The sequence below is a fragment of the Macrotis lagotis genome, chromosome 4, assembly GCF_037893015.1.
Source record: "Macrotis lagotis isolate mMagLag1 chromosome 4, bilby.v1.9.chrom.fasta, whole genome shotgun sequence".
Lineage (NCBI taxonomy): Eukaryota > Metazoa > Chordata > Mammalia > Peramelemorphia > Peramelidae > Macrotis > Macrotis lagotis.
The window spans coordinates 152,299,564-152,327,152 of NC_133661.1; the positions used below are offsets into that span (position 1 = coordinate 152,299,564).

General features: G+C 37.6%; 1 protein-coding gene and 1 long non-coding RNA gene across 3 annotated transcripts in view; one reads left to right on the top strand and one right to left on the bottom strand.

Moving 5' to 3' along the window:
- Nucleotides 1-27,589, top strand: part of ZNF609 (zinc finger protein 609) — a 241,562-nt gene that overhangs the window by 19,013 nt on the left and 194,960 nt on the right. For both annotated transcript variants that reach the window (XM_074234383.1, XM_074234382.1), the window contains exon 2: nucleotides 13,602-14,474. In XM_074234383.1, the coding sequence (XP_074090484.1) occupies nucleotides 13,728-14,474 (747 nt within the window). In that variant the 5' untranslated portion in view covers nucleotides 13,602-13,727. The remainder of the gene's footprint in view (nucleotides 1-13,601; nucleotides 14,475-27,589) is intronic.
- LOC141521625 (uncharacterized) overlaps nucleotides 14,548-27,589 on the bottom strand; it is a 31,664-nt gene continuing 18,622 nt past the window's right edge. Inside the window, exons 4-5 of the long non-coding RNA XR_012478028.1 lie at nucleotides 15,083-15,190; nucleotides 14,548-14,885 (exon numbers count right to left, since the gene is read on the bottom strand). This is a non-coding gene — a long non-coding RNA (uncharacterized LOC141521625). The remainder of the gene's footprint in view (nucleotides 14,886-15,082; nucleotides 15,191-27,589) is intronic.

Here is a 27,589-nt window from a genome sequence, read left to right on the forward strand (position 1 = left end):
GGTGTTTGAGGCCCTTCACATTCTGATTTCAACCTACCTTTCCAAGTGTATTTTATTCCATTTCCTTTCAGAAATAATAAGAGCTCATATTTTAAAGTGATTTAAACTTTCCAAAGTGTCTTCCTCTCAATCCTATGAAGTAAATTCTATTAATATCCTTTATAGATTGGGTAACTGAGGCTGAAAAAGGTTCTCATGGACATACAACTGATAAATTTTGAAGGTGACATACAAACTTAGGCCTCCTGGTTCCATGTCCAAGATTTTTTTTCCCCCCTTTATATCATGCTCCAGACAAACTAAACAGTTTATTGTTTCTTGAACTTGGCTAACACATTTTTGGTACCTTTGCTGAAGTCATGCCTCCACTCTTCCCAGCCTTACTTCCTTGGTCTTGAAATTAGTGTTTTACCTCCTTTGTGAAGTCTTCTTTGATTTGAGTTCCATGATAAATGGTGAAAGTAATGGTAGTATATATTTGGACTCTAGATTTTTCAGGTGCTTTATATTTATTACAACATTGTATTTATTTGATGGCAAGGATTAATTTTTGTTTTCTCCACAGCACAATGCTTTCATATAGAAAGAGCATAATAAATGTTTGTTGAATTACATTTAAGAAAGTGGTGAAATAGTTGCCTGAGTAATACGGATATTCCTTACTATAAGTTAAAACTTGTCTCTGTTTCTATTTGTAGTCACTGTTTGAATTTTAGCCACTTAAATTTAAGATATAGCTAATGCTTTTACTCAAGTGTTTTATTTTAAAAATGTTTCTGTTATTGGAATTATTAGCAATTATTTTTCTCCTTAATCTCTGCATCTTCCTGGTCAAAGCAAGTACTGTTGAATCCCTATGTATAAAAACATGCTTTTACAAAATGTGACATAACTGATCACTTTGAATGAGTCTGCATACTGAAATTGTTAAATAAGATAGGAGAAACTGGAAACCCAGATAGAGTAGGAGAAATATAGGAAATGTAAAGAGTGGTGTGTGCTTTGTTAAGAGGAAATTGGGGGATGGGTATTTTGGTTTTGACAATTACTTCCTAGGTCAAATGGCCTATGAAAGGTTTAGACTTTGTTCCAACAGTTATCTCTGCTGCTCATGTAGAACTTACATCAAATTGTTTATCTTTTCTGTGAGGGGGAAGGAAAGGGAGAAAAGGAGAGAATTTGGAATTCAAAATTTAAAAAATATTAAAATTTTTACATGTATGGAAAAATATTGAAGTGTGCCAAATCAAATAGAAAAAAAGGATCAGAAAGACTAGATGACAGTTGTGGTGGAGATCCATATCCTGACAAATTTTTCTAATTGACATATTACTAGCTTATGAAAAGAATAAAGGTACCCTTCAGAAAACAAAATAGTTTCCTAGTCAGGTATACAACTTACAGAATTTGAGATGTACATTTCAAAGAAATGTTTCTTTCATCTAATTCTCTGTTACAATTTTTGAACAAGAGGTTCTCCCCCCTCCCCCCGAAACAGATCCATCATCATAGGCTTATGTCTGTTGTTCACACTGAAAGAATTTGTCAACTTCTTTTGGAATATACTTCAGTCAGTTGTGACTTTGTCCAAATATCCCATCATTCTACCCACATTCTCTTGTCCAGAATGTTATAATGATGTTATAATGAGAAACTTTGTGAGATACCTTTCTAAATCATTGTGGTATGCTTTACCTGTAACATTTCCCTTATGTTAGCCCAGTAGCACTATCATAAAAAGGAAATTTTTTTGACCTGATTTTTCCTTGTAGTGATCATACCTTGCTGGTTTATAGCAGTTCAATAGAAAAGTAAGGAAAATAATCCCTTGTATATATCATTGCATTTAGATATTGAGTCTTAACTGAAATGGGATCTTGATGAGCCATGCATAACCGAAATGACTGAGCAGCAATTTAATCTTTGCTTTTTGTCATATTTTATAGTTTGTAATTCATTCTAATTTAAATTTCTGCCTTCCATGGACTGCAATTAATAATATATAGAATTTTAAAGATTTGCTGAATATTTTACAAGTATTATCTCATTTTAGGCAAGTAAAAATTTACCTTGTGAAGTACATAGAGTGCTTACCTTTGTAAACATATGTAGGCAATATCCTGCATGCATTTTACGTATTAAGCAACTGAGAATTAGAAGTTTATTCAAAAAACTTGCAAATTTGAGAGGCATATTTTCAAACACAGAACTTCTTAACTCCAAATTTATTAGACTATTGCTCCTTGCTTTTTTAATTTTTTAAATTTATTTTTCCAACTACATGCAATGGAAATTTTCAACAATCTTTTTTTGCAAGGTTTTAAGTTTTATGTCTTTTCCCTCCATCTCCTTTCCCTTCTTTCTTCCCCTTACAGAAAGCAATCTAATGTAGAATATGCATGTATAACATGCTAAACGTAGATATATATTAATCATTGTGAAAACAGAATCATAGCAAAATGAGAAAAAAAAATTAGAAAACATGATACATAAGACAATTTTTAAAAATTAAAGATAGTAAGTTTTGTTCTGCATTTAAATTCCACAGTTCCTTCTCTGCATTTGGATGGTTTTTTAGAATTGTTTTTGATTATTGTGCTGCTGAAATGAACAAGTCTATCATAGTTGATCCTCACACAAGTGTTGTATAATATTCTCCTGGTTCTTCTCACTTCACTCAGCATCAATTCATGCAATTATCTTCCAGATAATTCTGAAGTCCCATCTTTTCTGATTTCTTACAGAACAGTAGTGTTCCATTACATTCATATACCACCATTGCTATTTGCTTTTTAAAGCCCTTCATCAGGGGTGGCTAGGTGGTGCAGCGGATAGAACACTGGCCCCGGAGACAGGAGTACCTGAGTTCAAATGTGGCCTCAGACACTTAATAATTACCTAGCTGTCCCTTGGGCAAGCTACTTAACTCCATTTGCCTTGCAAAAGCCTAAAAAAAAAAAGCCAAACAACCAAAACCCTACATCACCAGCTTCCCAACCTACTTTATCAACTTTCTTATACTTTACTCACTTTTATGGACACTTGACCTTCTTGCTGTTCCTCCACAACTTTTTTCCCTCACTCCATGCATTTTTGTTGACTATCTTCTGTGTTTAAAATTTTAAGTCTCATCTTTGTCCTGTGGTTTCCTTTAAGTAATAAAAGTCTTTCCCTTGCCTTCCTCTGTTGTGTTAGGGCCTTCCTCTGAGATTCTCTCCAGCTTATCCTACATCACTAGCTTGTTATGGGTAGGGTCTGTTTTTGCTGTTCTTTCTATATAGCACTTTATAGCACCTCAGGTTAGCACAATGCCTGGCACATAGTAACCATTTAATAAACGCTTATTGAACATAAACTGTTGCTTTAATTGCTAATAACCAATTCTGCTCTGGTCTTAATTGACAAAAAATGTAGATGAATCACTGTGTTGAGAGAATAAGATCTCCCCATGCCTTTTGAATTAACTTGAAGAAATTATGGAAATAGTAGAATTTATAGCTTTTGGAATAATAAAAAAATAGTTCTTCCAGGAAACTAGCAGATTTGCCATATAAATGATTAAAAGATTCAGTCCAACTGAGCAAATATTTAATTTTCTGTTGTTTATGACATTTTGTGTAAGGTGCTGAGTGCAATGCAAAATTTAGATAAGACTTGGTTCCTTACCTTATGGAGTTTACAGTCAAGCTTGGGATTTGCTACAAAGTTGTTTCTTAAAGTTGGGAAGATGTGGGGGGAGCAAGACCTAGTGGAGAGAGATCATTACCAAGGGAGACATAACATGTCAGGATCATGGTTTTAAAAGCCAGAATGGTCTTAAAAAATCACCTAGTTCAATATATCATTTTACAGATTAGGAAATTGAGGCTCTAAGATTATATAATAACCACAGTAAAGCTAGGATTTGAATCTATGTTTTTTGATGACAAATTGAGCACTTCAATACTTCCTGAAGAATTAGATCTCATTTTTATTTCTTAGGAATTCAGGTGAAGAGGGTTGACATTGAAAACATGGGTAAGGAAGGATATGAACAATTTAATAGAAAATAGAAATAGCCCTTTCTGGGCTCCAGTTTTCTCATTTATAAAATAAATGTTGATCCTAGCTCTAAATCCATGAACTTTTTGTAATTTATTCAGCTTCATACTTATAAAAGTCTATATACATATTAATCAAGTGCCTAGTTTATCAGTGAAGAAGCATTTATTCTTGTTTTTATGTCCAGGGTATTGTGCTAAGAGTAGAGAGATTAAAGTGAGGCATTCTGCCCTCAAGGAGCTTATTTTCTAATGAGTGGTAGCATTTTTGTTTTTAGGGTTTTCTTTTGCAAGGCAAATGGGGTCAAGTGGCTTGCCCAAGGTCACACAGCTAGGTAGGTAATTATTAAGTGTTTGAGGGACCCCTGACTCCAGGGTCGGTGCTCTATCCACTGCGCCACCTAGCTGCTCCCAGGAGGTAGCATTTATGTATATATAGGCATGAACAAAACAAATATCAACTAAAGAAATATCAGCTAATATTGCCTATTAGAAATACAAATGTTTGGGGCTGTTTCCAATATACCATACTTAATAGCAGCAGGCAAGTTTGTCTTATCTCAGTAGTTGTGGTCAGATTTTATGCTATTGATAGGAAACTAGATTTTAATCGACAAATAAAAGTGGTTTTGCAAAAGGAATTCTACACACTGTTAAAGTGACAAGTGTAGTGGAAAGAGGCTATTATTTTGTATTGAGAGAGGACCTATTTAAATCTAGATGGGTTTATTGTTTATTTGACTTTGGGTGAATCATTTGCAAACTGAGGACTAGAAAATCTCGGGTTCTTTCCAGCTCTAAATTCTATCTTGTTAGGTAGTGAAATGTTAAAGCTTTTGCATATGAAGAAAGTTTTGTGAGATTTTTGTGAATAGAAAGAAAAGTGGTGTATATATTTCATTGTGGGTGAGTGCTATATCATAGGATGATGAGCTGCTAGCTAACAGTTAATTTAGAAAGAGATTTCTAGGGAATTATAAACTGTTTCTAGAAGTATGTCCAAAGTTTTTGTCAAGATGTTTGCTTTTATTAGAGAAGGTATCAGAAGCAAGCAAAAAGAAAATGGACTCTCCTCGTATAACACTATGGTTCATCAACTTCTGGAGCACTTTGTGTAATTGTGATTGAAAGCCAAAAAAAATGAAAGAATTAATGAGCAAATGGATTGAAGCTACCTTTTGAGAACATGGGAGAGGAAAAGGTTTGGTGTTTTTTTTCAATTTAGAAGAACTAAGAAGAAATATGATTATGAGTCCACATATAGTATGACTACAGACTTATTCATCAAGTCTTAAAATTAAAATTCACCTCTTGAAGTTTAAAGGAAATAAATTTTAGGTATCCACAAGCAAAGTTACTTTATGTTGTGTAGTAAATAAATTCATTGAAGGTGTTAACTTAAGAAATGCTATAGATATAGAAATAGAATCTGGATAAAATGATGAGTTATGAAATTACATAATAGTGATTTTTAGAGAGAGTGGGTATGTATGTATCTGAATGTGTTTTTCCATTTTTTATATTTGACATAGTCTGTGAATTCATTATCATATACAGAGTATCTAAATGAAGTAGATAGGTAGATAACATGGTTTTTGAAAAGCCTTTTTTGTTCCTGATTGGCATAGAGAAAGAGATGTGGTAGAGAAATAAGTAGTACAATTATGCAAATGACTTGGTATGTGGTAGAAATTTCAAAGAAGTCTTTCAGATGCTTTACAAAAAGTGGTGACCACATTATTATGGACTCACTAAATTCTTTGCAGAGGAATCATCTGCCTATGGGGTCTTAAGATATGTCCAAGCTTATACGAATTGGTGGCAACTTCTTTTCCTCTCACCTCTCATGCTTTTAACAATAGATAGAAATGTATCAATTGAGTGAACATTAGATGCATGTTTTTCTCCTTATTCTCATATCCATTCAGTTTCAGAACACCTAGGTTTAATTCCTACAACTAACCTTTACCTCTCTGACTTGTAAACTAATGGTTGAATCTTTCTGCGATTTATTCTTGTCTGTAGTATGAGGTTGGACTAGATAGCCTCTTAAGTCCCTTCTAGCTCTAGTTCTACACTCTTATGATCTCCCTTAAACTTATCCCTTTGTCAGTTCTTTAATCTTTATTTCCTCTTTCCTCTCCCTCAACTACATAGTAAAGTGTCAGGTAATGTGGTATATCTAGAAAACCTCTCTTATTTACAGTCACTATCCTTTTTCAGATCCTTATCACTTCTGCCTTTACTGTGGTACTATTCCAATTAGTCTCTCTTCCTTCCAGTCTCCACCCACTTCAATACATTTATTACTGTGTTACGAAATTAACACTTTTCTCTTCCATTTTTTTTCCCAATTACACCTAAAGATAGTTTTCATTTTTTGTAAGATGTTGAGTTCTACCTTTTTCTTCCTCCCTCCCTTCTCCCTTCTCTCTCCCTACTCCCTAAAGTGAATAATCTGATATAGGCTATAAATGTACAATTATGTAAATTAACATTCTTTTTTTTGAAAGGCAGTGGGGTTAAGTGACTTGTCGAAGGTCACACAGCTAAGTAATTATTAAGTATCTGAGGTTGGGATTTGAACTCAGGTCCTTCAGACTCCAGGGCTAGGTGCTCTACTACATCACCTAGCTGCCCCTGCAAATTAACATTCCTTTATTTTATTTTATTTTTTATATTTTTAGGTTTTTTGCAAGGCAAATGGGCAAATGGGGTTAAGTGCTTTGCCCAAGGCCACACAGATAGCGAATTATTAAGTGTCTGAGACCGGATTTGAACCCAGGTACTCCTGACTCCAGGGCCCGTGCTTTATCCACTATGCTACCCAGCCGCCCCTCAAATTAACATTCTTAAGACGTTTCTGACCCATCACTGTTGCTAAAGAAATTTTTAGTGGTTCCTTGTTACTTCTAGAACAAAATGCAAAGTTTTCAGCCTGACATTGAAAGTTCTTCATGCAAGCATTTTTTTTTTTTTGCAAAGCATTGAGGTTAAAGTGTCTTGCCCAAGGTCACACAGCTAGTGATTAGTGATTAGAATTAGCAAATGTCTGAGATCGAATTTAAACTCTGGTCTTCCAGACTCCAGGGTTGATCCTCTATCCACTGTGCCACCTAGCTGCCCCTACACAAGCATTTTTTAAAAAAAGATTTTATTTTGAATTTTACAAATTTTCCCCTAATCTTGCTTCCTTTTCCCCACCCCCACAGAAGGCAGTTGGTTAGTCTTTACATTGTTTCCATGGTATACATTGATCTAAGTTGAATGTGAGTCCATCACTCCCATGTTGCTGTTAAGGGTGTATAGTGCTTTTCTGGTTCTGCTCATCTCGATCAGCATCAGTTTATGCAAATCCTTCCAGGCTTCCCTGAATTCCCATCCCTCCTGGTTTCTAATAGAAGGGCTAAGATACAAATTAAATTGCCTCCTCCCCCCAAAAAGACAAAAGACTAGTCCTCTAGCTAACATTCTTATGTGGGGGACAACATGCAGAGAGTCATCTATATGTGTCTTACCGTAAGAAAACCTTGGAGGAAAAGCATTAAGATGTGAGAGGGCAGGGGTGGGGGTGTTGGGGGGGAGGCCTTCTACAGAAGGTAGGGTTAGAGCTGAGTGTTAAAGGAAGCCAACAGAACTCGGCATTAGAGATGAAGGGAGAGTATGGGAGTCATCCATTTAAAAAGCTTGAAATCAGTAAATAGATTGTGAGGAATAGCAAATTGGTGGCTAATGTAACTGGATAGTGGTGTTCATAGAGTGTAAGAAGAATGGAAAAGTGAAAAGAGGATAGTCAGTGAAGGGCTTTAAATGACAAATAGTCATTTAATCCTGGAGGATTAAATCCTATTAGGATTTAAGTAGGGGGACAACATGGTCAGAGATTTTTGAAAAACCTTTTTGGTAACTGATTGAAGTAGAGTGAAGGGAACATAAATATGATATTGTAGAGAAAGATCTGATAAAATTTAGCAACATATTGGATATATGGGGTGAGTGAGAAGTTGTGAAAAACTTGAGTTTGTGAGCCTGGATGACCAAGAAGGATGATAGTTCTCTTGAGAGAAATTTGGAAAGTTAGAAGAGGGATGCATATAGGACTTTCAGTTTGAAATGTCAAATAGTGTTTATGATTTGGAACAGATGTCAGGAGGAGAGATATTGGGGTTGGATGTATAGGAGAAGATTATTGAACCCATGAAGTTGATTTGATCACCAGTTTGAAGTAGTATAAAATAAAAGAGAGGAGGGTCCAGGACACATGCCACTTGTTAGTTGCTTTGATAACACAGATCTTTATTGACCATGTTGTGAGAGAAGAATCAGAGCCAAATGGAAGAAAACATTAGAAGAAAATGACATAATTTAGAAGACAGCTTTTAAAAATTTAAGATGGGGCAACTAGGTGGTTGAATGGAGGGTGGATTGTAGTGGAGAGAAACTTAGGGCAGGCCAATCCTCTATCAGAATTGGACGTGAAGGGGTGGCTAGGTTGAGCAGTGAATAGAGCACCTGCCTTGTAGTCAGGAATACCTGGGTTCAAATCTGACCTCAGACACTTAATAATTACCTAGCTTTGTGGCCTTGGGCAAGCCACTTAACTCCATTTGCCTTGCAAAAACCTAAAAAAAAAAATTGGATGTGAAGTGCTCGTGAGAGATAGTAAGGAATCCCGGATGAAAACTACTTGTCATTTCAGGATGTCTGAAATACCATTTCAAAATGTCTGAAAGGCAGCTGGAGATGTGAGACTGAAGGTCAGATGAGAGATTGGGGTTGGAAACATAATTAAATGAGACAGTAATTAAATCCATCAGAGCTGATGAGATCACCAAGTGAAATTGTATGGAGAAGAGAAAACACCCTGAGACAGAATCCTGAGGGATGCCTACTGTTTGAGAAGGTCATCTGGAGGAGGATCTAGCAAAGGAGACAAGATACATGATTTCTCCATAAAAGAGTGCTTATGAGTTCGTCCATTTAGTATACTATAGATGCTTATGTATTTATTAAATGAAAGGAAAACTGTTTACTTGTCACTGGTTCCAAAACTGCTCTTTTTCTTCCACTTCTTCCTCCCTCCCTTCCTAGGCAGTTTGTCACACAAAGCAGATTAGGCCTGGTTATCAGATCAGTCTTTTTTTTTTGCTGGACAATGATTGTCTAAGTAGACCACTGAACTCTGAATATGCATTCATTTTAAGCGAGATTGACTCACACCTACTTGTGGAAGCCATTTTCTTATCACCCAGTTTTTAATTGATACAAATGAATGAGTCCTTTCAAATGAAAAAAAGCTGAAACTGAGTCTGTTCTTTTAAATGGGTATGTACTTTTTATCTTTCCCCTTGTGGGACTAAGCAGTGAGCCACTGTAGTTGAGATGATTCACTTCCTTTTATTACAGTAATTAATGAAACTAATTAAGGGAGGGACCTATTGGGAAGTTGATTGTTTCTTGATGGAGTTGCCTGAGAAAATTTCATCTGTTGGTGAGGTCTGTTGAAGTGTGACCTGTGGAGAGGGAAATGCCAGTTCTTCCAACTGTGTAGCTTACAGGCACAAAGAATGGTTTACATATTAAACCAGTCCCCAATTCATTGGTTTAGAGGATCATAGACTTAGATCCAGGTGGGACCTCAAGAGGGACAGCTAGTCCAGCTCCCTTCATTTTAATATATATGAAGAAACTTGAAGACCTCTAAGAACTTAAATAATTTGCCCAAAGCTACAAAAGTCTTAAATGTCACAAGGGATTTGAACCCAAGTCCAGCTTGGGAGAGTCAGTGTCTTTCTCTGTGTACTTAACAAAAGCTCATCACATGGAAGAGTTTTGAATAATCTTTAAATTGAACAAAAAAGACTGCTAAATTCTAGTGTTTTTTGGAAGTTTACAGGGTTATAAAGCCCTGCAGAAGAAATATAGATTACAAGAAGGTATTTGCTATCAAATGGAGGTGTTATGATCCTGTCCTGCCCTGCTCTTGCCCCCGATTCTTGGGAAATTCTGAAGGCAAGATTCTAAGCATTCAGAAACTCCAGCCTTGGTTGTTCTTTCCCTTAGTCTCAAGTAATTTGAACCTAAGTAGAGCTTGACTCTTAGTTGACCCATGATTTTATGACCCATATCTTGAGGTTAGGAGTAACTTTAAAATGAAGAGGTGATGAAATTCACTTGTAGGTCATGTTTGAAAGATAGCAGAGTTTAAGAAAGGAAAGGATTGGTGTTGGTTTTCTTTGGTAATACTTGGGTTTTGCTAAATGTCTGCCATTTGCTTTGTAAAATCAAATCTTCAAGAATTACCTCGTTTTTTTTCCCCTTTGGGAAAACCAGTGTGCTTGGTAGCAAGGATCATTATCAGCGTCTGTGTTTTCTCACAAGGTTCAGTTTTAGATCAAGAGCTTAAGTTTGCATTGTTTTATGTTTAACTTTCGATCTCATCTGACTTGGGAAGAGGAGAGTTGATGCTATTTTATGGAGAAGCCAAAACCCTAAGATTCCAAAAGAAATTGAGATTCATTGAAATAATTTGCTTAAGATCATATTGATTGTCAGTGGAAAGACTGTACATTAGATCTTAGTCCTTTTGATATCCAGAGTGCCATTTTGCTTCCCTAAAAAATATAAGCTATAAAATACTGACCAGAGGAATGTAATATATTCTGTACAATACCTAAATAAGAGTTTCCTCCTTCCAATGTACCTGGTTTTTGTCAAGTGAGATATGTGTAAAAAGTCTTTTGTAAACTTTAGAGTGCTATGTAAATACTAGCCATCTAATAATTCAGTTTGTAAGTAATAGGATGGACATGAATTTTTATATTAAGACATCTTCTAAAAGGGGCCAAAGTAGAGAGAATCTCTTTTTTGAATTTCCCCTAGAATAAGAATATTTTTATGATATGTAACATTTTCCCTCAGAACCCTGTGTTGAGAATTGATGGTATGACTGTTATTTTTGCAGATGAGAAACTGAAAACCAGAGTTTGTTACTATCTATGGTTACATAGACACCATTGTGTCTGTTTTAACAGAATGTTAAACACCTTAAATCAGAGCTTCTCAACATCATGGGATCTGGAGAGATTTCGGGGGGGGGGGCGCTATGAATTTGGGAGATTTAAATATTTGTATTTTTGTAATTGAGTTTCAAAGTAATTGGCTTGATTTGTAATCCCATATAGTGTATGAATTTAAAAACAACATTCTGAGCAGGGAGGGTCCATGGGCTTCACCAGACTTTTAAAGGGCTCCAAGATATACAAAAAGCTAATAACCACCTCTTCAAACCCTTTGTTACAGTGGTAAATGAGATGCCCTGTACTTTGCAGATTACAAAATGCTTTTCCTCACTGTAATCCTTTAATGTATGAAGTGCAAATATTCCTATCCTTGTTTCATAGATGAGAAAATTGAGTCTAAAGTTAAGTTTGAACTAGATAGAAATGTAAGAACTATAGGTAGAGAAGGAAACCCCCCCCTCTCCAATTTACTCGTATTTGGATATGTTATTTGATATGTTATTTGATATGTGTGCCTTCTGGTGATATGTGGAATGAATCAATGGAAAATTTCTCAGATAACAGTTTCAAGTTTTTGTTGTTGTCATATAGACAGGGGTGAGTGTGTTTTGGAGTGTAGAGAAGAGTGATCACTGTCCATCTCTTTTACTTTCCATAGACACATCTAGGCAGAGAACAGCTTTTCAGTGATCTTAGCTGTAGGAAGAAAGCGTAAAGGGTTGAATAAGCTGGCAAAGCCAAGCAGGGAAAGGACTCCTGAGTCAGGTAGCCTCAGCTAGTGGTTTTGTGGCTTAGCTTTCTGGGTTGTTGTGCTCATTCTAAGACCAAGGTGGATTATGGTTAGTCTATGGGAAATCGAACTAGGAAGGGAGGACAATCTTGTAGTAGCATTTAAAGCTTCAAGTCTCTTAAAGCATTTTGTAGGGCTTTTTTGGTTCTCCTGATTCTATACTTTGTCTGCCATTGACAAAAAAGGTTAGTGCTTTTCATTTCCAGCTTGCATGTTACTTACCCCTCCTGGGATGAAAAATCTCCTTAATGACCTGTCAAAAAGTTGATGATTTAGAGACAGGGATGTTGCAGAGAGCAGATGGGGAATAGTTTGATTTCCACTGACAAGCCGATTAAAAGAGTACTTGGCATTTTTATGGTAGTGTTTGTATCTGGAGGTGGATCTCTAGAATCACTGTTAAATAGCCAATCTCTTATTGAGATTGGGAAATTGAATTTTAGAAAAGTTGGAAAGTATTACTCTCATAACTTAAATATTCAGCATCATGGGAGGTCAGTAGCTATTCAGAAGAATCTATTTCTGCAGATATTCTTCAGGCTTAAAAACCTGCTCTCAAATATGTATCCTGGACACATTGGATTTCTAGGTAGGCACCTAACCCTCTTGTTAGAGGGACAGTTTTTGTATAAATATTTTTTTCACTGTTGGTTCTCCTTTTGAGGTTGAATGTGTGTGTGTGTGTGTGTGTGTGTGTGTGGAGGGGAAGTGAGAGGTTTTTTTACTTGTTTGGTGACAGTGTGTTTCTTGTCTCAGAGAAGATCTCACTATAGAACATGGGATTGAGGCAAGAGTAATTAAGAAAAGTATGAATAATGCCTTTGTGGAGCCAGTGCTGATTTTAATTCCTGTTAACTGAAACTGATTTGCTGAAGTGTAACTTTTTAAACAATTTTATAAATATTTAAGGCAATGGGGTTAAGTGGCTTGCCCAAGACCACACAGCTAGGTAGTTATTAAGTGTCTGAGGCCAAATTTGAACTCGGGTATCCCTGACTCCAGGGCCGGTGCTTTATCCACTGCGCCACCTAGCTGCCCCTGAAGGTATAACTTTATTAAGGTATGTTTCTTGAAGTTTGCCAATTAGTGCCTTTGGTTGGCATATATTTTTTTATAGTTACTTGCATTTTTTTCTTGGCAGTGTTGTGAGTAAGATTGCTTCCTTTTTTTGCTTCAGGAGAATCATGGGGAGCATTTGTAGCTGAGACCTGCTCTGCTAGTGGAAGAACCTTAAAACATTTAAATGAACCAGTGAACATCTATTAAGTACCTGCTGTGTATTAGACATTGTTTTAGGTGTTGAAGATACAAATGCAAAAGACAATGATATGTATGATGTTAGAGGGGTCAAAATATTGAGCATAAGAATAATGTCTTGATGACTCCATGCATACTATGACCTGCTGGGATTTAGATTGATTGAAGGAGGATTGCCAGCTGGCAGTGATGACAGTATTAAGACTGTCAGGGATGGAGGGAATTAACACCAAAGTACATTGAATGTAAGATTTAACACAAAATCATATCAGACAATTAAAAATACTGCCTTCCCCCTGGGGGAGCTGGTATGGTTGTTGATTTTGCCCAGGGCTTATAGTATGACTGTAGAAATAGAAAATAACCTTTTTTTTGGTCTTGTCTGTCTTTGCATCTAAAATGTCTCCTTAGGAAGGGTTTTTTCCATGTGGAGACTTGTATACATTTCAATTGTTTTTTTAAGCAACTTTTTTTTGTTTTTTTCCTTTCTAGCAATGATGTTGTCCACTGGGCATATGCTGAAGATTGTTACAGGTCTGAAAAAATAGCTACAGCTGAAAAAGTGAAAGCTGGGGCAAGGAAGAGGCTTGAATCTCGAGGTGGGACGTTGACTCTAAGATGTCCTTGAGCAGTGGAGCCTCCGGAGGGAAAGGAGTAGATGCAAACCCAGTTGAAACATATGACAGTGGGGATGAGTGGGACATTGGAGTAGGAAATCTCATCATTGACCTGGACGCTGACCTGGAGAAGGACCAGCAGAAACTGGAGATGTCAGGCTCAAAAGAGGTGGGGCTACCAGCCCCCAATGCTGTGGCCACACTGCCGGACAACATCAAGTTTGTGACCCCAGTGCCAGGACCACAAGGGAAGGAAGGCAAATCAAAATCCAAAAGGAGTAAGAGTGGCAAGGACAGTGGAAAACCCACCCCAGGGGCTTCCTTGTTCACAGCAAGTGAAGGGGCATCTGGTAAGAAAGAAGCTCAGGGACGCTCAGGGGACAGTACTAATGCCGGAAGCCTGGTAACTGCTATTGCCCCCAAGGGTTCAGAGAAGGCTGCTAAGGCATCCAGGAATGTGGCAAGCTCTAAGAAAGAGAAAGAGAGTAACTCTTCGAAGAACAAGAAGGAAAGGAATGAGGGAATGGGGACTTGTTCAGAGAAGGATTCTGGGGTTCTTCAACCCCTTGCCCTGGGAGGACGGGGCAGTCAGTATGATGGAAGTGCAGGGGTGGATACTGGAACTGCAGAGCCACTTGGGAGTATAGCCATTGAACCAGGGACAGCACTCAACCCTTTGGGAGTTAAGCAAGAGCCAGAGGAAGGGGAGAGCGAGTGCCGTCCGTTGAAGAAAGTCAAGTCTGAAAAGGTAAGAATTGTCCAGATGTGGTGGTCTGCATTATAGTAACAGCCAAAAGCTGCGTAGTTTCTGAGAGGTCCGTTTATTTGGGCTTGAAGGTCAAAGCAGCTGATAAGGAAGGTGTGATTATGTTCTAAGTTGTGGAATTGCTTGTGGGTTCTTTGGATAGCATAGGCATTTTGGTAACAGTTTCTCTGGACCCAGTTACTTTCAAGTATGGAATTTCTTTTGGTGGAATTTGAGAACCTTTTTTTTAATGTCCTGGAGCCAATCCTGAGGTGTTTGATGCTAGAAGTTGGTATCAAACCTTTAGTAAGATCCATTTTTTCCATCATTTAAGCTGTAGGAAAGTCAGAGTAGTAACTGGACTTGAATTAAGCATATGTGTAGATTGAAAAAGTTGAATTTCTGACAAGGGACCTGAAAGGGTAAAAAAAAATGATTATCACTGTATGATAAGGGCTAGACTGCTGATATCAGACAGATCAGTGTTGTGAGAGTTAGGTTTGGGGAGATCTTCAAATGGGGGGAAAAAACAATATTAGTGGGCCAGATAGCTTTTTTTTTGTGCACTGAAAGAATTTGCTTCCTGACCAAATGTGTACCACTCTGCATACCTTTTTCCCTTGACAGTGAGAGCTTCTTCATTACCAGATAGCTTTGAAAGGAGTGTTTCTTTTTTTTTTCCTAGTGGATTTGAGAGATGATAATCCTGGTGGAAGGGCCTGATAACACAAAGAGAAAATCTGAGTATGGGATTGAGTCTACTTCTATATTTTATAGCTTACTGCAAAAAAAAAAAAAGTTTGGTTATCAGAACTGTGTCATTGACTCTTGTTTTTTTTTTTGTTCTGTGGTCTGTTCACCTTATGCTATCAGCTGATCCCAGCAGATGCAGTATAAATTGGTTTCTCTGTAATTACATCAACTTCAGGAGGGAATATTTTTCTGTATGTGTTTAATAAATGGATGTTGGATGTGTTACATCATGGTGATTGGTGCCCCTTTATTACCTGGAGTCTTTTGAGCATCTGCTCTTCTTTTGCTCAAGACCCAGACCAGTATAACTTGTAAATATTTGGACTTCTCTGACATGAAGGTTGTGATTTTTTTTTTTCTTTCACTAATGACCTTTTTCAGGGGCATCTGCAAGTGGTCATGGTGGGATTTGTGCTGTGCAGATGCTGCAATGCATCTCAATCTTTTTCAGCCTGAGTAATAGCATTATTTGTTCTGCTATCCTTGTGTTTTGCTATTTTCTCTAAGGGCACATGGTTTCTGTTGCGTTAGAGTGTCCTAGAAATGGAGAATTGCTTATTTCTGTCCCAGATGCACTTGTCTGTTCTTTGTGTCTGGCCATACTCCTACTGTGATCTTGTTAGTCAGGAAATCCTTGCCCCACATGTTCTAAATTACTTTTGGAAGAATTGCAGAGACCAGTTCTCCCAGTTTTGATAAGGGCCTCCATCTTCCTTTCCACTTGGACCACTTTGTTGACAAAGAGTTTCTGATGAGTACCTGTATGGTATTTGCTTGGTTGCAAAGCCTGGACTAAGGTCCCTGTGTGAACTGCTCCAAGCAGGAGGCAAATGTAAATCTGTAAATGTGTTGAAGCTGGTGGGGTGACTGCTGTCCTGGGAGTGAAACTGAGAAAATCCAACTAATCATGACATTACTTGGTACCAGAGAGATTTAGTTTTTGATAATACAGTTTTAAAAGTGCCTATCCTTTCAGTGAGCCTTTCAGAATAGACTTAAGGTAAGGCTTTGGGGAAGGGTCAAGGCTGGGGTGAATGGGATACAGAAACCAGACTTTAGTTTCTGGAAGAAGGAAGCAATTGTTAGATGGAATTTTGGAGGCTAATAGCTTTAGTCGGACACTACCATGATGAACAAGGCTCAATTCAGGCTGAGTTTTTACAGTTGGAGGTAGCTTTTTGTAAGCTTCTGGCTTTTAGATAAACAATTATTTAAATAAATATGAAGAGGTTCCTGTGGAGATAAACACAAAAGTACAAGGAGTGAGAGCATTTCTGGCACAGGAGAAGGAAAGCAGGACTGGAACAGTCAGAAATTGAGGAATCCTATATGAGAGAAAAGCCAAGAAGTAGGTATTAGAGAGCTACTTCCATATGATATAATAGCTGGCCCACTACTAATTTTATTAGACACTAACATTATTGTTATTATTAATTTAAATTTTTTAAAATTTTTAATATTTTTAAATATTAAGATTGGATTTCTCCTTTTCTCCCTCAGTCTGTAAGTTTAGGGGCCACATATAGGCCTGAACCTATTATTGACTGACTCTGCAGCACTGATCTGGGCTGTTTAGACTTACTTGCTGTAGCTTTCCTCCTATATTAATGCTAATCAGCATAGCCTGAGCTCCAGAGATCAAACATCTCAAAACAGGAGAGATTATGAAGTGGAAGTGCCATTATTTGCATCTTGAACTACCCAGCATTGTGATCTCCCTCTCCCTTCCCCACCCATTTACTCACACCTCTATCCCAGCCCTCCTCAAGGTCTCTATATACCTTGATCAGTGAGAGATATTTCTTTTTTCTTTCTTTTCGTGTGTGTGTGTGTGTGTGTGTGTGTGTGTGTGTGTGTGGCAATTGAGACTAAGTGATTTGCTCAGGATCACACAGTAAATGTTAAGAGAATGAGGTCACAACTGAAATCAGGTCCTCCTGATTCCAGGGCTATTGCTTTGGGCCACTGGATCACCTAGCTTCCCCAAGAGCATTTTTCTACATGCCATAGACCTGAACTTCTTTTAGAAGGTATCTGTACATATATACTTATGCTCCCAGAAATACTTCCCTTTCCCTGGGGTATAAGAATGATCAAATATGATTTTAGTAGGCACTGTTGGCCTTAATTGTCATTTGATACTATTTTTTTAAAAACTTACTGCCAGCTAAGGAGGTAGGGGAAGGGAATATTAAGAAATAAATGAGAGAGCTTTAGATTCTTTCCTGTTCACTTGACTTGGCTTTGATGAGAGGAGGGAGTATCCTTTCCTTGTGCTTCTGCTGCTGTTGTGACAACCCCCCCCCCCAAAAAAAAATAAGTTTTACAAAGCACAGATAGCAATGATCTATGTGTGCTAGGTATGTCAGGGTAGGTGTTTGAAAATGTTACCTTTTCTTCAAATCATAAAGCAGCCAGTAGGCTGTGATCAGTAAAGGACTTGGAAATGTAGAATATAGATTAGTGAAGGAAGCTGTCATCTACCCCTTTTGGCTTACTTTTTTGCCTTTCAACCTTGTGAAAATTCTATTTGTTTTTCTCCTTTTTTGTGCTGTTTTAAAGCTCTCCTTTTCATTTCTGTCCTTTTCCCTTGAATTGTTTGTTTGTTTTTTAGATTTTTCAAGGCAATGGGGTTAAGTGGCTTGCCCAAGGCCACACAGCTAGGTGTTTTAGTGCTTAAGGCTGGATTTGAACTCAGGTACTCCTGACTCCAAGGCTGGGGCTCTATCCACTGCCCCAGCTGCCCCTCCCTTGACTTATGTTTCTTGGCTCAGGTCTCCTATTTTACTGCCTTGGAGTTGCCTAAGAGAGGTCAACCTTTTGTTTGGTAGACCAGGGTTTTGCAAATTTTTCCTGTAAAGGGCCCAGTGGTAAATATTTTAGGCTTTGTGTGGCTAGGAGGTAAAACAGAGGATCTAGGTACCTTATGTAACAAGAAAGAAATTTCCATGAAATGTTTATTGACAAAATTTGAAATCTAATAACAATTGTATGGCTTATTGTAATATGATCTACTAATGAGAAGATTGACATTGTTTTTCTATCTGTTGATTATAATCTCTAATTTTATATATTTAATCTTTGATAATGTCTTTTTATGTAAACAGATACTGCCAAATACTGTTATTAGTCCATAAACATATATGTTTTGTTTTGTTTTGTTTTTTTGCAAGGCAAATGGGGTTAAGTGGCTTGCCCAAGGCCACACAGCTAGGTAATTATTAAGTGTCTGAGACCGGATTTGAACCCAGGTACTCCTGACTCCAGGGTTGGTGCTTTATCCACTGCGCCACCTAGCCACCCCTTGTCATTCATTCTTGAAGAGGATCAAGGACTTAATTAGAGTAACTTGACTTGTGGATGAATTCCATTTAAGTGAGGCAGAGCTTTGTAAAGTCATCAGTTTCACTTTTTCCTCCAAAGTCATCAAGAGTTCAGTGGCAAGACAAAAATTATATTCTTTTAGGACAGTTGTAGTGTCATTTCATAATAAATTAATGCTTTGCCCTCTAATTTGTTAAGAAAATAATTCATATGCTGTGCCTTAAAAGCATAACATTCAAAGTCTACTTTTCTTGGGTTGTCATGATGGATATGTATCTGTGATTTAGGGGAAAAAAATTACAGTACAGTGATCAACACAAGTGACCCTTAAGATACTATTGAGTGGGGGCGGCTAGGTGGCACAGTGGATAAAGCACCAGCCCTGGAGTCAGGAGTACCTGGGTTCAAATCCGGTCTCAGACACTTAATAATTACCTAGCTGTGTGGCCTTGGGCAAGCCACTTAACCCCATTTGCCTTGCAAAAACCAAAAAAAAAAAAATACTATTGAGTGATAACATTAGAACAACATTATTGCTGTTTGTGGTGTGCTGAGCAAGTCTACAAAGCAATTGGTACTACACAAGGTTTCTGTTACATCTATTCAGCTATGTTGTGGTAGGAAAGCAATCATAGACTCAATAGGTAAACAAATGAGCATGACTGTATTCTGTTAAAACATTCTTTATAGACAGTGAAATTTGAATTTCATGATTTTTCCATCACAAAAAATATTTTTAATATTTTTCTGACTATTTAAGAATGTGAAAACCATTCTTAGTTCATTGTATTGTACAAAAAATAGGCAGCCAAGTTGCATTTGTTTATAGCCTGTAGTTCCCAACCCCTGCTTAGAATTTTTCTCATTCTACCTTAATTTCTAATTAATTTCTTAGATTAGATTTTGGTGGCATCATTCAATCTTATTTCCTGAAGTCCAGGGTTAGAACACTTCATTTTCTATGTAGAGAAAAAAAAAGACTTTGAATTCTTTATGAGGAACCCAGTTATACTCTTGGGGAAGTTACTTGAGTAGATAAAAAAGTACCCTCCAACCTGAGTTTCCCTATTCAGTGGTTCTTTCCATTGAGGTTGAGTCTTATATGCAAATTATCTTAGACTTTTGGAGTTAAAGGAAACACTTGGGAGGTGAGTCCAGTCTCCTCTTACAAATGAGAAGTTAACTTGGATTACTTGTAGAATCATAGCTAATTAGTGACAGTGCCAGGCATAGTCCCAGGATAATATGCAGAAGGGGATGTATTTTTGAACCTGCTTTAGCACTGACCACAGTTTAAATAAGTTGTTTAATGAAAACTGTTTTTTCTTCTCCTATACTATACTTCTGGGATTCTTTTTACATTTTTAACTATGTTAATGAAGTTTTTCAGTGTTTTCTACCTAAGGGTTTTCTTTGAAATGTCTGACTTGAGGTAGAGGCAAAATGGTGGAGCAATAAGAAGTAGAACTGTGAGCTCACTCTCCCCTCAAAACTCCTTCAACTATATCTTAAAAAATGTACTTGACTGAGTCCTGATGAGGGAAAATCCAAAGAAAGTCATAGTGACCTAAGTTATTTGTCTAACCCAGGTTAGCATAGAGAAGTAGATGGACAGTGGGGTAGAGATAGACCAATGGCATGCTACAACAGGGACCAGAACCAACTATCAGTTTTGTTACCCATTTATCCAGTTCCAGATCACATCTAGGGTAAACTGAGGGAGGAGCTAGTGCCTAGGAGTGGTAATCTGGAATAGGGAAGTCCTGGGGTGGTATACCAAGAAGGGGGAAAGTTCTAAAGTAGTAAGCAGCAGTGTGACTCAGATTCTAGAAGCTGTGTCATCTTAATTCTAGTATCTAATTCCACTAAGAATTTTCCAGCTGATTTATAGGGACTAAGACTGGCAGCATTCTCCTGTTGCTCAGTGAGACCCAAATCCAAGTCAGGAACTTGCAGAATTCAGATTGGGGGACAGTGGTCAGACTTTGTCCTGAATCAAACCACTCGGAGAGTACTGAAAGCTTGCAAGTCCTCAGTGTGTCCCTAAGATCCTGAATTAACATAATATTCAGTATCCCAAGAAAGTAACAACAGGATCAATCCAGACCTTCTTCCTGAAATAGGGCTAATCCCAGCCCTAACATCAAATCCTGTGTCTGGATGTAGACTGGAAGAAATAGCCATCATAAAAAGAATCCTACCAAAATGAGCCCTTATGGTTGTAGGGATCCAACCCAAGGAAGAAACAACTCCAAAATCTCTACAAGGAAGCCCTCAGAGAAAAGTCCATATTGGGCACACACTCAGCCAGCATTCCTGGAAGAGGCATGCAAAAAGTTAAACAACATTACAGATGAAATTATACGTTGGGTTTATATGCCTTAGATAGTCCATGAAGCCAAAGGTAGATAGGCCTTAGTCAATAAACGCTTATTATTAAATAACTATCCATATCAGGAACTACAATAAGTACTAGGGAGCCAAAGAAGGGGGAAGAATCAAGGTCCCAAGGAGACAGTGAAATATGAATTTCATATGATTTTTGCATCACAAAAAATATTTTTTATTTTTTTCTATGCTATTAGTAGACATTTTTATTCCCTAAGACTTCAAAGACAAAAAGACCTGGGTTCAAGTTCTGCCTCTGATAGATAATAGCTGTGTCCTTTGCTTTCTTGTTTATATTATTTCTCTTAAGTGACCTCATCACTTCTCATAAATTATCATCTTTATGCTTATGATTCTCAGATCAACTTGGCTAAGCCTAACCCTGCTGACCTAGAATCCCATCTCCAATTGTCTAATGAACATTTCAAACTAGATTTCTCGTTAGACATCTTAAACTCTACGTAATCTTTTTTTTTTTTTAAGGTTTTTGCAAGGCAAATGGGGTTAAGTGGCTTGCCCAAGGCCACACAGCTAGGTTATTAAGTGTCTGAGACCGGATTTGAACTCAGGTACTCCTGACTCCAGGGCCTGTGCTCTATCCATGGTGCCACCTAGCCGCCCCGACTCACCACTCACCTTAATCTAAACAATTTATTTCTTTCCTTCCAAGCTCTTCCCTTTTTTTCCATTTTGGTAAATACCCATTCTCTCAGTCATCTTTGTCTCAACCTTCACATCCAGCCTGTTGTGAAGGCCGGTCTAATTCACCTTTGTAACATCTCTCACTTTTGCCCTCTGCTCTCCTGACACTGCCCCTGCCCTATGCACCATTTTATGTCTGGTCTAGTGTCATAGCCTGCTGCTGCTCGGCCTTCCTGTCATAAATCTCCTCATTAAGTTGCCAAGATGATCTGCCTAAAACATAGGTGTCACCAGATCACTCCACTATTTAATTAACTTCAGTGACTCTCTCAGCCCAGGATTAAATATAAAATCCCCTGCTTGGTGTTCAAAGTCCTTCATGTCATTGGCCCTTCCACTCACTTTTCCAGTCTTGTATCCTCTCTTTTCCCTTACCTTGGGGTCAGACTCTGGCTTCCTTGCTGTTCCTTGCATGACACACACTCTACTACTTGGCATTTTCACAGGTGCTCTGTCACCCATTCTCTCCTTCCTCATTTCTACCTTTTGACTTTTCTTGAAGTTTTAGCTAAAATTCTACCCTCAGGAAATCTTACTCTATTCCCCTTAATTCCAGTGCCTTCCCTCTATTAATTATCTTGTCTGTGCTTAGTTGTTTACTTGTCTCCCTCATTATACTAGGAGCTTCTTAAGGACAGAAACTGTCTTCTGCACTGTACCCAGTGCTTAGCATTGTTGGCCTTTAATAAATGTTTCTGGACCTTGTCCCTGAACAAATCACTTAACTCTGTGCTCTGGGCAGCTCTTTAAGACTGTAATTTACAAAGAAGAGACAGACTTGTTTTGGTAGAGAAATTTCCTTACTAGGAATTCTCAATGTTAATGAAATCGAAGGCCCAGTTCTTATTCCTGTCCCACAGATGCTTAGCTTGTTTTTTACTTCTGTGAATCTATTCAGTACCCCTAGACAGTTTGAGTTGAAGGCTTTTTTGGTCTGAGTGAGATTGTTAATAATCCAGAACTACCCTTTGGAATGCATCATATTTACAAATGGAAAGTCAAACTGCTGAACTCCAAGACTGCTCAGCTTGTCTGGACAATTGTTAGAGTAGTTCCAAAATCCTCTTTTGTCTCTTGACTGAGTTCAGCAGTAAAACAGGACCTGTAGTTAAATGTGGGTACTCATTTATCCTCAGACTGTTTTAGAGAAAGGCTGCTTGCTTGGTGGGATCCTTGGTTAAGGCAGTTTTCTCCTCCTCTTCTACCTGGCAGAGGGACTGAGATGTGATTTGGCCAGTTTCTGTCAGAGAACTTTTTTAGTTGCTGGACTTTCCCCTCCCCTCCTGATTCTTTTCTAGTCAAAAACCATTCTGCCTCTTTCTGGAACTTTCCAACACCCTGCTCTAAGGCCTGCTCCCTTTTTGTTATTCGGTGAGTTCTTCCTGAAGCCTCAGGGTTATGGAGGGGCCTGGCAGGCCTTCCTTCCCCTTTCCTGCCTGTCTGGCTTTTTTTTTTTTTTTTTTTGCAAGGCAGTGGGGTTAAGTGGCTTGCCCTTGGCCACACAGTTAAGTAATTATTAAGTGTCTGAGGTCGGATTTGAATTTAGGTACTCCTGACTCCAGGGCTGGTGCTCCACCCCCACCCCCGCCTGGCTTTTCATGTATTATTTGTGGGTTTTCCTTTCCCCATTGGAATGAAAGTTCCTTGAGGGTCAAGACAGATTTTCTTTTGGTTTCTATTTGTCTCCATAGCACTTAACTCTATGCTTAAGAAATGCTTGTTTTCTTCTTTGCAGACTTGTGGGTATTTAGGCTGGGTAAGAGAGATCTCAGGTTGAATCTGAACTGTATTTGAATCAGTGCATTAATGTCCTGTTAGCAGTAAGATTCAAGTATAGGTACATAATGATTGTTAAATGAGTGTGACTAAGCTCATTGCCTACAACTTAAAAGATGGGACTTGAAAAATTTCCAAACCTGCATTGAAAAATCTTCTGTGTTTGGTCTTTTGACGTTCTGAATAATCCAGGAGAATAAAAATAAGACTATAAAATGCCTCCACAGAACATTTAAATAGTTTGCTGGGTTTCAGTTACCATGTGAACTAGGTTTCCTTTTTGGCTATTGTTGTTGGAGTGTTGGTGCTGTTGGATGCTTTGTTGTTCTGGGATTGCCAGCATTTGCTGTCTAATGAAGTTTGGAAGAGCAGTGTTTTTGCTTCCACTCATGAATGCATGGGAAAACCCTAAGCTCAGGTCTTTAATCCATCTTCCCTGGTGCGAATTTGTGTGCTTGCCATTTGGGATGGAAGGGTCTCCTAACAAAACTCCCAGAGCCTGGGCTTTTAGCCTGGAGGTGGTGGCAGTGTACACAGCTGAGTTCTTGCTACTGCTGGCTCTCAGTGCCCTCCTCTCTGCGGTTTTCACTCTTCAAGCCATGCTTGAGTAACCCGCCTCCAGAGCTGCTGACAGGGTCTGTTCAGAGGCCTTGGAAATTACACTGTTCATTTCCTTATCATCTCCTGACCTGCAGTGCAGAGCCTTCTGGTGCAGAAACAAGGCAGAGAAAATCCAGACGGCTCCCAGCCAGCATGTGTCAAGAGCTACAAAGGAGGAAATTGGACTTGCTCACTTAAAAACCATGGGGTTAGGCTTTGACTTTTTTGGTTCCTGCCGAGAGTTATTTGTGTATGTGTGAGCATGCATGCATGTGCACATACAATGCATATGTTTTATCTCTGTGTATGTGTTTAAAATGAATGTGCATTTCAGAAGTCTGAGAGGAGCATTTGAGAGTAAAAAACAGAAGGAAGATTGCCTTTTTCTCCAGTTAATTTCTCAATTGTGTCATTAGTCTGTACTGTATGTACAGCAAGCACTAGCATCAGAATGATGCCAGTCCACATTATTATTTTAAAAGATTTCTTTTGACACAATTTAGTTATGGTTGAGAGCACCTACCAAAGTGAGAAGCTTATCATGTTGGCTGTAGGAGAATAGTCAATAAATCTTGACGCCTTTGAAATCATTTATCACTGATGTAAAGAGGATTTGGGAACTTTAGAAGATTGAGTCACTATTAGCTGTGCTGAACTTTAGAGAGCTAAATTTGTGTGGTTGTAGTTGATTTTGAGGTAGAAGTCATCTTTGTAACTCAGACAAAGGAGTGGAAGAAAAAATATATTTAAGATTTTTTTCAGTAATTATCTAACTAGATTTTTCCTTTCTGGCTTTCATTTTCAGTTCAGTTTCAACAGATTAAGTTTACTTTAAGTGTCAGAAAGTATAATTTTCAAACTCTTGGTTTTCTATTTTGAGGTTTCATGAAGAATCAAATTTGAAAATTTGCCTCAGTCTTGATAATATTTCATTGTTTTTCAGTTAAATTCATTTGTTAAGCATTTATATACACTAGGCAGTTAGGATACAAAATCAAACAGCCTCAAGGATATTGTTATATTTTACTCTCCTAAGGCCATAAAATGAGGTTTCTCAAATCTCACAGAAGTTAGAGGCTGATTAGCGAGTAGGAGTAAGATGTATAGTTTTATTCTTTGATAATGTAGATAACTTTTTTTTAAAAATCTGGATCTGTAATGTCATCTGTGTGGAAGTGGGAAACTCCCTCTGTGGAAGTCCTGGCATTAAAAACCCTGACTTTTGACCTGACAACTCATTTAAAAAAAAAAAGATTCATCAAAGTTCCAGAGACTGTTTTAGTATTTTTCTGAGTGTGGACTTAAAGATAATAAAGAGCATTAAATGGAGACCTTATGAATAAAAATTCCAATTGTAATTTGATTGTTGTTTGGTATTTAAAAAGTCAAATACATACAATTTGAATTAAATGAGCCATTTGCTTTGAATTGGAAAGCCTTCTTTTATATATATATACATATATATGTATATATATGTATATATTTCCATATTTTTAAAGCAAAAAAGATTTAACCCCAGCCCCATTAAATAGTTTTTTAAAATATTTTATCCATTTTTATCTGTGCTTGTTCTTAGTGCCTGTCTTTGTCTCAGAGAATTGAAGAGATGCTTCATTCTTGTATGACAATCACATATTCCAAAAGTTTATTTATTTTAAATTTTAATTTACTCAAAACTTCTATAAGACTCTTGGAACAGCTTGACCTTGGCTGGAATTTATCCCCAGGTCATCTGAATATAGTTTTGCATTGCCTTTGATTGCCAGTGAAATGGGGAGGCTGAGAAACATGATTAGGCATAAGTGATCTGCCCAGATTCCCCAGATTACTTAACTCCACTTCTTTGACTCTGAGACTGATGACCCTTAAGATGTGAAGGCTCTTGAATTTTTTTCCCTGCCACTCTCAGACTCATTAATTTCCAAATTCTGATGATATAATTCTTGTAGAAAATTGATCCTAGGGTGGAGAGAACAAGTTGAGATGTGAGATAATCTCACCTGCTCTCTCTCTCTCTTTTTTTTTTTTTTTTTAGGTTTTTTGCAAGGCAAATAGAGTTAAGTGGCTTGCCCAAGGCCACACAGCTAGGTAATTATTAAGGATCTGAGGTCCCATTTGAACTCAGGTCCTCCTGACTCCAGGGCCCATGCTTTATCCACTGCAGCCACCTAGCCCCTCTTTTTCTTTTTTAAAATTAACTTTTGATTTTATACTTTTTTTTTTTTTTTTGAGTACTGCATTTAACCTTTTGAAGGGATTGACTTCTCTTACATGCTCTGGTCAATTGTTGGTCCAGAAAAGGAAGGATGACACTGAAAAGTTAATGAAATTATGTATAAATTTTTATCTAGATCTGTTTTTATCAGAGTACAGAACTCTCAAATGTGGAAACTCTTCACTAATAGAGATTAGCAGTTCATCCGCAGTAGGTAGTCTGAAATAGTTGTCTAGAACCCTGAATGGTCAAATGACTTGCTCTCTGTCTCTATGTCAGAGATAAGACTTGAACCAAGTCTTGCTGATTCAAAAACTGACCTTTTATCTATCATGCTGTCTCTGAAACCATCATCATCATCATCATTATTATTATTATTACTCATTTAAATAGTCAACACACATTTATTGAGCCTTTCCTGTGCCAGGCACTGTGCTAAGCATTAAGTAAGCAGACAGCTATTTCCAAAGCACTTAGAACAATCTTTGTTCCAGTTGAGAAAAATGAAGCTTAGTGATAATGAAAACTTTAACAAGTTCACACAGCTAGTAAGTGGTGAAACTTTAACTGGGACCTCCTAGCAACAAACTCTTAGTCTTTAGGTTGTAGAGATGTGCAGTTTTCAACAAGAAATGTACACAAGAAAAGTGTAGTTTTGATTATATGCCTAAAAATAATAATTAAATTGCTTTTTGGCTTTGTGTTGAATTGCTGTCCTGCTGGCCTATAGTACTTTGCTGCATTGACTAAAATTTGTCATTTAAGTCCTCTGCTTTCTTTTTTTTCTTTTTTTTTAAGGTTTTTTTTTTTTTTGCAAGGCAAATGGGGTTAAGTGGCTTGCCCAAGACCGGATTTGAACCCAGGTACTCCTGACTCCAGGGCCGGTGCTTTATCCACTACGCCACCTAGCCACTCCTAAGTCCTCTGCTTTCAAGTTATCTAGTAGAGTTTATTTTTTATTTTATGTACACAGGTGCCTGATTGACATGTTTTTAGAATCAGGTTTGTGGCTCCCTAGAAAATCTGAACTGACTAAAAGCCAGTCAATAAATGTTATTAAGTACTTACTATGTATTGGCTAGAGATTCAAAGACAGGCAGAAATCATAGTCAAGACAGTCGTAAATTGGATAGGAAAACAAACTTCTAATTTCTCATATTTCATCTCTTCTTGAAATTGCTGAAACTTGGGACTTCGATAGTAGGATTAGAAATTGTTGTATTACATTTGGGGTTCCTTTAATATAATAATAATGCTTGTCCTTCATTCTTGAAGAAGGCCATGACATCAGGGAGGTGATGCTATGACAAGCACATGAATTGTATTTGAGTGAGGGGGTACTATACTAAGCCACCAACCT